The sequence below is a fragment of the Diplotaxodon limnothrissa genome, linkage group LG3 (genome assembly GCF_057381915.1).
Source record: "Diplotaxodon limnothrissa isolate DT_005_m linkage group LG3, D_limnothrissa_male_GT1.1, whole genome shotgun sequence".
NCBI lineage: Eukaryota > Metazoa > Chordata > Actinopteri > Cichliformes > Cichlidae > Diplotaxodon > Diplotaxodon limnothrissa.
In genome coordinates this window covers 2363943-2375624 of record NC_140598.1, presented here as the reverse complement: position 1 = coordinate 2375624, position 11682 = coordinate 2363943, and the positions used below count along the sequence as shown (strand labels likewise).

At 45.7% G+C, this 11682-nt stretch overlaps 1 protein-coding gene across 2 annotated transcripts; it reads left to right on the top strand.

Annotated features, from left to right (window-relative positions):
* The first annotated feature begins 6921 nt into the window (after positions 1-6921).
* On the top strand, positions 6922-9032 carry LOC146634279 (HLA class II histocompatibility antigen, DR alpha chain-like). Of its 2 annotated transcripts, XM_085376096.1 has the most exons (5): positions 6922-7044; positions 7123-7371; positions 8071-8352; positions 8544-8684; positions 8804-9032. In XM_085376096.1, exons 1-4 carry the CDS (start codon positions 6987-6989, stop codon positions 8672-8674), a joined length of 720 nt encoding a protein of 239 aa, XP_085232222.1. In that variant the 5' UTR covers positions 6922-6986; the 3' UTR covers positions 8675-8684; positions 8804-9032. The 2 variants fall into 2 exon arrangements, with proteins under 2 accessions (XP_085232222.1, XP_085232214.1); XM_085376088.1 differs by having other exon boundaries at positions 8544-9032.
* The last annotated feature ends 2650 nt before the right edge of the window (positions 9033-11682 follow it).

Here is an 11682-nt window from a genome sequence, read left to right as displayed (position 1 = left end):
TCATGTTTGAATTGTTTGTATAGATTTTAGATTCATTCGATTTGGATTTTCTGTGAATATTTTCTGTTAAAGAGTGCCCCAATGCTGTTTTTATTTTTGTAATACCATTATTGTATTCAAATATTTTCTGTCTTAAGTTTCCAAAAATATTTGACATTTCTTCTTTTATGTCACGTGATGCAAAGCTTGATGGATAGAAAACATTACCTGATTACATCCAAATCAAATGTAACTTTATTAAATTTCTTAGTGAAATATGTTTCAATTAAATATTTTCACACTAAAGAAAAGGTTAAGTGTAATTTTTCTACTAGTTTTACAAATCACTGAATGCCTGTTTCAAACACTTCAGTGTTAAACTTTTTTTTTTTGAACAAAGTAAGTGCTGACATTCATTGCTGTATACAAACTGATATCCTGTGATCTATCTTGGCTTTAATCCTGTAATACACTCAACAAAAATATAAACGCAACACCTTTGTTACTGCTCCCATTCCCCATGGGATGGACGTAGAGACCTAAAATTCATTCCAGATACACAATATAACCATCCCTCCCAAGCAGTGGTCACAAATCAGTCCAAATGTGTGGTAGTGGGCACATCTGCTATATTGAGATAATCCATCCCACCTCACAGGTGTGCCACATCAGGATGCTGATCTGACATCATGAGTAGTGCACAGGTGTACCTCAGACTGCCCACAACAAAAGGCCACCCTGGAATGTGCAGTTTTTTGCACTATTGGGGGTCTGGGGACCCAGAACCGATCAGTATCTGGTGTGACCACCATTTGCCTCATGCAGTGCAACACATCGTCGCATGGAGTCTATCAGATTGTCAATTGTGGCCTGTGGAATGTTGGTCCACTCCACTTCAATGGCTGTGCGAGGTTGTTGGATATTCGTGGGAACTGGTACACGCTGTCGTATACGCCGGTCAAGCACATCCCGAACATGCTCAATGGGTGACATGTCCGGTGAGTATGCTGGCCATGCAAGAACTGGGACATTCTCAGCTGCCATCTGCCCTGAACAATGTGAACCATGATTCATCCGTGAAGCGCACACCTCTCCAACGTGCCAGATGCCATCGAATGTGAGCATTTGCCCACACAAGTCTGTTACGGCGACGAGCTGGAGTCAGGTCAAGACCCCGATGAGGACGACGGGCATGCAGTTGAGCGTCCCTGAGACGGTTTCTGACAGTTTGTGCAGAAATTGTTTGGTTGTGCAAACCAATTGTTCCAGCAGCTGTCTGGGTGGCTGGTCTCAGACGATCATGGAGGTGAACCTGCTGGATGTGGAGGTCCTGGGCTGGTGTGGTTACACGAGGTCTGCGGTTGTGAGGCCGGTTGGATGTGCTGCCATATTCTCTGAAACGCCTGTGGAGACGGCTTATGGTTGAGAAATGAACATTCAATGCACGAGCGACAGATCTGGTTGACATTCGTGCTGTCAGCATGCCAATTGCACGCTCCCTCATTGCTTGTGGCATCTGTGGCATTTTGCTGTGAGACAAAACTGCACATTTCAGTGTGGCCTTTTGTTGTGGGCAGTCTGAGGTACACCTGTGCACTACTCATGATGTCAGATCAGCATCCTGATGTGGCACACCTGTGAGGTGGGATGGATTATCTCAATATAGCAGATGTGCCCACTACCACACATTTGGACTGATTTGTGACCACTGTTTGGGAGGGATGGTTATATTGTGTATCTGGAATGAATTTTAGGTCTCTACGTCCATCCCATGGGGAATGGGAGCAGTAACAAAGGTGTTGCGTTTATATTTTTGTTGAGTGTATATAGTAGGAGGTCATCTGCGTATAGAGAAAGTTTATGTTCACTTGTGCCAAATCTGATTCCAGATATGGAGGCACTAGTACGAATGGCAACTGCTACAGGTTCGATCGCAATCGCGAAGAGCAAGGGGGAGCTTGGACAACCTTGTCTGCAGCCTCTAGTTACAGAGAAAGTGCCTGAGAGCACATCATTTGTTGTGATATTGGCTCTGGGGGCATTAAAAAGTGTCCTAACATAGCAGGTGAACTTCTCTCCGAAGCCCGTAGCTTCCATCGCCTGAAATAGAAAGCTTGTCTCAATCCTGTCACATGCTTCATTGGCATCCATGGAGATTGTTAGCAGGGGGTCTTGGTTCTTTTGAGCAGTGTTCAGTATATGGAGCAAACGTTGCACATTATCTGCTCCATGTCTGTTTTTAATGAAGCCTGTTTGGTCAGTGTGTATTATCTTAGGGATGATGTCTTCCAGTCTGAGTGCAATTATTTTAGATAATAAAACATCTCTGTTTATCCTTGCCCGGTTAGGGAAGTAATGTGATTGTTGCAATTTCCAATTCTGGTAATTTATTATTTTCTAAAGCTTCTTTAATCATATTTGTAAGTGGCGTCAATAATTTATTAGAGAAAGCCTTATAATAATCGGGTCCAGGGGTCTTATTAATTTGTAAACACTTGAGGGCTCGAAGTATCTCCATCTCAGACATATCTGCATCAAGCCGTTCTTTGTCCTCGTTATGTAATTTAGGAAGAGTTATTCCATCTATAAATCTTTTTGCAGCAGTACTGTCAACCCCTCGCTCAGATTTATACAGATCTTCATAGAACCGTTTAAACTCGTCATTTATAAGTGCTGATTCATCAAGAAGTTTATCATCTTCCGTTAATATTGTATGTATAAATTTATCAGATGTTTCTTCCTTAATTTGCCAGAACAGTAGTTTACTTGTTTTGTTTCCAAATTCGTAGTAGTGATATCTAGTTCTGGCCATGGCTGCTTCAGCTCTGCTGGTGCATAGATTATCATATTGCAACCTTGTTTTTGTTAATATATTGAGGTATTCTTCCTTTTTGGTAGCAATATACAATTCCTGCTCCAGGTTTTAAATGTCAATCTCCAATTTAGTTGTCTTCTCTCTAATTTTTTTAGCCTTGTTGGCACCGTATGACATAACCATACCTCTCATATAGGCTTTGAGAGCTTCCCAGATATTGGCATGTGAAGAGGAATTTGAGTTGGTGTGGGATTGAACAAAAGTATTTTATCAGTACAATATAATCTGCAGTATGATCATTGCCTTAACAATGTAACAGATAGCTTTAAGATGGCCTTAAAATGTTTATGCATACTGTTACCATATTAACCTTGTATTCCAGATGCAGTTATAACTATTTTTATACACCTTGCAGTTTGTGCCTTTTAAAGAGTTGTGGCTCAGTCCATTAATGGAAGGTCAAGAGCTTTGTCCAGCGATATGTCTGGCCAATCCAGTGTGAGGTCGACTGGAGCTGTGGAAGGAATTGCAATACATGCTTACAAAACACTTATATCAGGTCATTCTTTATTATCTTTTATTTGTTCATATTCTTTTATTAAGTTTTAAGTAGTATCATTTGATTAAAACATTTATTCAATATATTACACATATAGTTTCAGTGGTGTACGTGCTGGCCTTCTGTCTGGTGGAAAAGGTTACAAGGTTCAGCTGGTGAGGTGAGAGGTGAACCTGAGTGCATTTCATGCTGACACACACACAGTAGATAGACTCATTTATAGGTGAGAGGTTAATCATGTTTGCTTGCAGCTGCATTTTTGTGCGTGCAGAATTGCTAGCTTGTTGCAGAGCATGGCTTGAGGTTTTGGAGAAGCGAGAGTCAGAAGGATGACAGAAGCACCTGCCGTGGAGACAATGTTCTTTTAAACTGTGTTAAAAGTCATTGTGGTTTTGAAACCTATGTATGTATTGTATTTGTTTGACGTTGAAGGGGCGTCATTAAATTTAAGCCCTGTTGGTATAAAACATCTGCTTATGCATTGTTAATCAGACATCAATGCTGTCTGCGTACAGCGCTGGTCCCTCCACGCGTGAAGTCAAATCATCGTTTGACTTCACCTGGCTGATCAGTGTTGTTATTTTTGGATTACCTCCTGTATCCCTCCTCAATATTGAACCCTTAACATTGGCATCTAGGAATATTTCAATATTAATGTTCATATATGAAATAAAGCCAGCCTAGCATGTAGTTTTTAAACCTCCACCTGTAGGTTGCAGGTTGCGACATGTTGGTAGCCCAGGAGAGTTTGATGGGATTATGGTCTGAAAAAGTAGTTGCTAAGCAGGAGCAATCTATCACTGTTGCCGTCATATTTTGTGGTAAGAGAAACATATCAATTCTAGAGTGTGTATTATGTACTGGTGAAAACAGGAGAAATCCCTCTGTCCTGGATGAAGGTTTCGCCACACATCAATTATGCCTATATCCTTCATACCCTGGTTCAGTGCTGTTGCTGCCTTTGATAGTGAAGTTGTTTTGGGTGAGGACCGATCCAGAGAAGGGTTTAGGACCAAATTAAAGTCTCCACCCACAATATACTGGCCCTCAACCGTAGCCAGTTTCATTATTAAGTTGTTAAACAATAAAGGTTCATCGTAGTTAGGCCCATATATATTTACCAAAGTTATCTTATTTCTATTTATTTCACAATCTACAAGTACAAAACATTGCCCACCCAATCTCTTCGTAATGTTAAATGTTCAGCGTCTGTGAGGTGACTCTCCTGGATAAAAGCGACATCTACTCTCTGCCTCTTTAAGGATGTCAGCATTTTCTTCCCCTTAATGGGTGAATTGATCCCTCTAATATTCCAAGATATACAAGTTAGATGGACCATAATTTAAGTTTTTTATGTGAATATCTTGGACAGGTACGTGTCATGGTATTCAACTCTGGGGATTTCTGAACACTTTCCTGCTTTTGTGCGTTTCGATGTGGTGAAGCTCTGTACATGGGTATAACAGTAAGATACGGCCTAGACCAGGGAGCTGTGTGAACAGTTGCGTAAGTGTGAGTAAAATTTTTGGTAAGAGACCAAACATAACCCCAAAACGTTAAAGTAAAAACCTGCCTCATAAAACCCCTGTAACAAAACCACATTAGGTAATTCAGCTAAACCATAGTGGTGGCCCAGGCAGCTGCTAAGGTTGAAACTTTAGCCACTCTCGGTAAAATATTTACAGCGAAGTACTGAATTTATCTTTCAGATAACGTTGTGCTTCGGCAGGAGTGGAGAATATTTTGATAGATCCCTGGTGCCTGATGCGAAGTTGCGCTGGGTACATCCGAGCATATTCAATCTCCTTCTCTCGCAGCCTCTGTTTCATGGAACTCGTCTCTTCGTTGCAGGTCTGCGCTGTAATCCGAGAAAAACGATATTTTCTTATTCTCGCATGTCATCTCTCCCCTACTTCTAGCCAGTCTGAGGACTTTTTCTTCGTCTCTGAGTTCAGGAACTTAGCGATGAGAGGCCGTGGTCTGTCAGACCTCTTCCCGACGCGGTGTGCTCTTTCAAGGGTAATGTGTGAGGTGACGTTATCATTCCCCAGGATTTCTGGTATAAATTTCTCCAAAAATCCAACAGCGTCTCGGCCTTCTGCTTGCTCCGGGATGTTCAGTATCCTAAGGTTGGACCTTCTACTGCGGTTCTCCAAGTCGTCGATTTTGTCTTTGAGTTGCGTTGTCAATTTCTCCATTTTATCGACACGGTTGCGTGCATCTTTAATGTCGTCTTCGTTTGCGCTCACTCGCGCCTCCATCTCCTCAACCTGCTCAGAAAGCGCATTAAGAGAGGATTCAATTTTCGTCAGGGTTGTTTGTATGTCGGCCGTTTTTTTTGTCAATGTGGTTCGTGAGGTCCTCTTTAGTTTCCTTGATAGCATTGAGTAGTTTGTTAATTGGCAGTTCCTCCTCCCCATTCGCCATATTTCTTGTTGCTGATATGTTCAGGTGCCCTGAAGTTTTAGCCGTTTTCTTTCGTTTTGAGTGTCGTAAATTATAACTTGCCATACAGAAGTTTACTTAGTAACTTTGCCTCTTACTATGGTCCAGAATTATATGAGGGCAAATCAGGATAAAGATAGATTCCTGGGCCTACCGCCGAGAGCTCACGAATACACGTCTACTCTCTTCCGCTGTCAGCCATCATTCCCGTTCCTGGACTCCTTAATAAAGCTAGAAACATCTGGACTCCATGGTCAGGACCAGCCCAGGCTTCAGATCCATGGAGCACACTGGGCACCAAACCAAAGGCTCCAGTGAGCTTCAGTCCACCAGGATCTAAACCCAGGACCAGCGTATGAAGCACTGGGAGACAGTCCTGACTCCACCCCTCACTCTCAGGACTTCATCCAGTATTTCAGCTTCCTGGATGAACTAAGTCTGCTCACTGGAGGACAGTCTTTGGTCCCCATCTCCAGGGAGTTCACATGGTAAACAGCAGAGGAAACACTTGAAAATCTTGTATTCGTCACATGATCAGAGCAGCTCCTCCTCCTCAGCTCTGTGATCAATAATCACTCTCTGAAAGCTGATCAGGTTATTGTAGAGGTGTCAAACATAAGGCCCGGGGCCAGAATCGGCCCAGTAAAGACTCTGATGGACCTGCTGGATGGATCTACAACATATGATGGAGGCGTAAAGTTTTTGTGTCTGTAAAAGTTTCCTGCTGACAAACACAGCTGTGACTCTCACTGTCACAGTAACACACATGAACTCAGGTGTGATTTCAACTGAAAACTATTTAAATAACACATGAAGTCATATTTCACAGTGTTTTTAAACAAACTGAATCATTTTATTAAAATAAAGTTGGTTTTATTTTGAAAATCCTCAGTGTGGAAGCTGATCGGGCTGAGCTTTATTTTGAAGAGTCTATAAATATTGATTATTGATTGGTGCTGTCTGTCAGATCATGTTCACCTCCAGCTGCTGTCTGCCTGGACACTGATGACATCATGAGCTGTGAGCTCTGTGATTGGCTGCTGTGTGTTAGAGCTCAGCTGCACTTTCAGTCACTCACAGACTCACACACACTCTGTGAGGTCCACACACACACACACACACACACACACACACTCTGTGAGGTCCACACACACACACACTCAGAGTTTAACTGTCAGAGATCTGCTGATGAAGATGAAGGAGCTGCTCCTCTTCCTCTCCTGTGTCCTCTGTGTCTCTGCTGATGGTGAGTTTGTCTCTGTAAACAGCAGCTTATTGATCAGGTCATTGATCAGGTTACTGATCAGTGTTTGATGTGTTTCAGCTCTGCACAGTGACATTGCCGTCGGTGGCTGTTCAGAGTCTGATGAAGAGAACATGTATGGACTGGATGGTGAAGAGGTTGCCTACGCAGACTTCAACAAAAAGGAGGAAATCTACCCTCAGCCTCCTTTTATTGTTCCTATCAGTTATGGGGAAGAAGCTTATGAATCATCTGTGGCTTTTCAAAAGACCTGCAGAGACCTCATAAAGCTTTGTGGTAAAGGCATGAAGGACTTCCCTCCAGAACAGGGTAAATACAACATGTAACACCTGTCTCACCTCACCTGTGTTTACCTGCACGCTCTGTAGAGTAACACACTGATGACATCATCAGCACTGATTTACTTTGTCCAATCAAAATCATTCCACCTTAAGCACATTCATACTGATCATGTGTACAGGAACACTGACGTGTTTATATTTGTGTTCATGTTTCAGTATTTCTGAATGCAGTATTCTGCATTTACTGCAGATCAGTTTATATTATTTTTCCTCCTTTTAGTTCCTCTGAAGCTGAACTGAGTCTGTCTGTAGTTTAACTTCATGATTCTGACCTCACTCTAGCTTCTCTCACACAGACAGTGATGACATCATCTGAGTGAACACCTGAACTTTTTATTGATATTTATCATCATCATTCCTTCTCTCACCCCAACCAATCACAGCAGATGGCCCCGCCCCTCCCTGAGCCTGGTTCTGCCGGAGGTTTCTTCCTGTTAAAAGGGAGTTTTTCCTTCCCACTGTCGCCAAAGTGCTGCTCATAGGGGGTCATATGATTGTTGGGTTTTTCTCTGCATCTATGAAGCGCCTTGAGGCGACTTTTGTTGTGATTTGGCGCTATATAAATAAAATCGAATTGAATCGAATTGAACTGAATTGAATTGAATGATCACCTGCTGATGGGAACCAGCTGAAGCTCTGATCCTCTTCCTGATGTGTTTGTGCACAGATGCTCCTTCAGCTGTGATGATCTACACCAGAGATGAGGTGGAGTTTGGAGAGAATAACACTCTGATCTGTCACGTGACTGGTTTCTATCCTGCTCCTGTCAACGTCTCCTGGAGCAAGAATCAGCAGAGGGTCACAGGATCCAGCATCAACGTTCCCTATCCCAACAAAGATGGGACCTTCACCCAGATCTCCAGACTGCAGTTCACCCCACAGCTGGGAGACGTGTACAGCTGTGCAGTGCAACATCTGGCCCTGACAGAACCACTGACCAAGATCTATGGTGAGAAAACTTTATTTAAACACAGAGCACTGACAGAGGTACACATGTGACAGTCTCCAGCTGTGAAGACTGAGCCCAGTGTTCATCAGAGCAGCTGGATCTGATCTGAGCTGACAGTTTGAGACAGATGTGTGTTTTTCCTCTTTGCCTCCAGATGTGAAGGTTCATGTTCTCTGTGTTTGTGTCTCCAGAGGTGGAGGCGTCCGCTCGCTCTGATCCAGGTGTTGGACCCTCTGTGTTCTGTGGAGTGGGTCTGACTCTCGGTCTGGTCGGTGTGGCTGCTGGAACCTTCTTCCTCGTCAAAGGAAACGAGTGCAGCTGATTGGGTCACGGTGATGATGTCATCATAGTTCTACAATGAGCTCATAATGAGTGTGTGTTATTGTTGTGTGTGCAGAGTTCGCCTGTAATGAACTTCTGCTTCCTGTCTACCTGTCTCACCTGCTATAAGTTAATCTCCTGTATGAGCTGTCCTGTCACCATCTGTGTCAATAAGGTTCAACTCTGGGATTCAAAGCAAACTAAAGCTCCCTCGTCACAGTGAGTATCTCCACCATCCATCCAGCAGATTCCACCTGGAACCTTTTCCTGCCACAAAAACAAAGGAGACAAAAGTCAAATTAATGAGACTGAGACCAGTTTTATCTGAACTCAGTGTCAGGTGACCTCAGTGTGTTCATAAACTTGTTCATCAAAAGCAATAAACCCACAAATCTGTCTCAGTGTTCTTCCTGTGTCTTTACAAATATTTATGGATCAATTTCACTCTCTGTGGTTGTTTCTCAGAGCTGAGTCAGGAGTGTCTGAGCAGGTTCATGTTTCCTGTTTATTGGTCGTCTCCAAAGTCATGGGCTGCATCCTCCTGAGGCCGCATTTGTAGACCAATTACGTCACAGCGACGCGACGAAGGCTCTCCAAATTCGTAGACTCCTCCGAATGCAGCTGACAAATGCGTCCTCCTTTTCCACGAATTTGAAGGATGGGTCGGGGGTGTCCTTCGTGGCCCACCATATCCCAGAATTCATAGCGCAGCCCAGCCAATTCCAGTTTCCAACAATGGCGGCCGCTACTAAGTTTTAATATTACTCTCGTTACCCTTTCTGGGTCACAAAATAAACTTTTAACATATTTTCAGGCGTGAATGTGGGTGTGTAAACATCAAGTATCTGCTCGGTTTATCAAGATATCACATATTTGCAAAAGTGCTTCGACGTTTTCGGAGACATCTGCTACCCACCAGCTCGATAGCTAGCCGGGAGCTCGAGGGTCACTGGAGTCGCCGAGAACGGCACAACTCCCAGCACATCATTTTCAGATCACTGCGGACTTTCGCTTCTCGTGTTAAACGTAATATATAAGTCACTTAGACAACCTAAAAATGTTACTGTTGGGCTTTTTTCAGTGTTTTGTTTGTTCGTGAGTAAATCGGTTTGGCTGAGATTAAAGTTATTAGATTAGATTAGATTGAATTTAATTAACTCCTCCTTGAATCGCTACCTTATCGTGGTGGAGGGGTTTGTGTGTCCCAGGGATCCCAGGGGCTATGTTGTCTGGGGGCTTTTGCCCCCTGGTAGGGTCTCCCATGGCAAACTGGCCCTGGGTGAGGGACCAGACAAAGAGCGATTCATAAGACCCTTATGAAAAGGACACCGAGGGAACAGTTTACCCTGCCCGGGATAGGGTTACCGGGGCCCCGCCCTGGAGCCAGGCCCGGGGAGGGTGCCCGAGGGCGAGCGTCTGGTGGCCGGGCCTTAGTCCATGGGGCCCGGCTGGGCACAACCCGAAGAGGAGACATGGGCCCATCCTCCCGCAGGCCCACCACCTGCAGGAGGCGCCATAGGGGTCGGGTGCATTGTGTGCCGGGTGGCGGCCAGGAGCGGAGGCCCTGGCGGACTGACCCCCGGCTGCCAAGACTGGCAATAGGGACATGGAATGTCACCTCTCTGGTGGGGAAGGAGCCTGAGTTAGTGCGTGAGGTTGAGAGGTACCGGCTAGATATAGTCGGGCTCACCTCTACGCATGGCTTGGGCTCTGGAACCAGTCTCCTGGAGAGGGGCTGGACTCTGTCTCAGTCTGGAGTTGCCCCTGGTGAGAGGCGGCGGGCTGGGGTGGGTATTCTAATATCCCCTCGGCTTGCTGCCGGTTCGTTGGGGTTTTTCCCGGTGGACGAGAGGGTTTGTTCCCTGCGCCTTAGGGTCGGGGAACGGGTCCTGACTGTCATCTGTGCTTATGCGCCGAGTGGCAGTTCAGTACCCAGCCTTCTTAGAGTCCCTGGGGGGGGGTGCTGGAAGGTGCTCCACCTGGAGACTCTGTTGTCCTGCTGGGAGACTTCAATGCTCACGTGGGTAACGACAGCGAGACCTGGAGGGGCGTGATTGGGAGGAACGGCCTCCCTGATCTGAACCCGAGCGGTGCTTTGTTATTGGACTTCTGGCCATAACGAACACCCTGTTCGAACATAAGAGTGTCCATAAGTGCACGTGGCACCAGGATGCTCTAGGCCGTAGGTCGATGATCGATTTTGTAATCGTATCACCAGACCTGCGACCATATGTTCTGGACACTCGGGTAAAGAGAGGGGCTGAGCTGTCAACTGATCACCACCTGGTGGTGAGTTGGATCAGGTGGCGGGGGAGGACACTGGACAGACCTGGTGCACCTAAACGCGTAGTGAGGGTGTGCTGGGAACGTCTAGCAGAGGCCCCAGTCCGCGAGATCTTCAACGCACACCTCCGGCAGAGCTTCGACAGCATTCCGAGGGAGACTGGGGACATCGAGTCCGAATGGACCATGTTCAGCGTCTCCATTGCCGAAGCTGCTGCATTGAGCTGCGGCCGCAGGGTGGTTGGTGCCTGCCGTGGTGGTAATCCCCGAACCAAATGGTGGACACCAGAGGTGAAGGGAGCCACCAGGCTGAAGAAAGAGTCCTATCAGGCTTGGTTAGCCTGTGGGACTCCGGAGGCAGCCGACAGGTATCGACAGGCCAAGCGGAATGCGGCTCGGGCAGTGGCTGAAGCAAAAACTCGGGTGTGGGAGGAGTTCGGAGAGGCCATGGAAAAAGACTTTCGGACTGCCTCGAAGAGATTCTGGCAAACCGTCAGGCGTCTCAGGAGGGGAAAGCGGTGCTCTACCTGCACTGTGTATAGTGCTGGCGGAGCGCTGTTGACGTCGACTGAGAAAATTGTCAGGCGGTGGAAGGAATACTTCGAGGACCTCCTTAATCCCACTGACACGTCTTCCGAGGAGGAAGCAGAGTCTGGGGATGAGGGGAATGACCCGCCAATTTCCGGGGGCGAGGTCACTGAGGCAGTTAAACAACTCCTTGGTGGC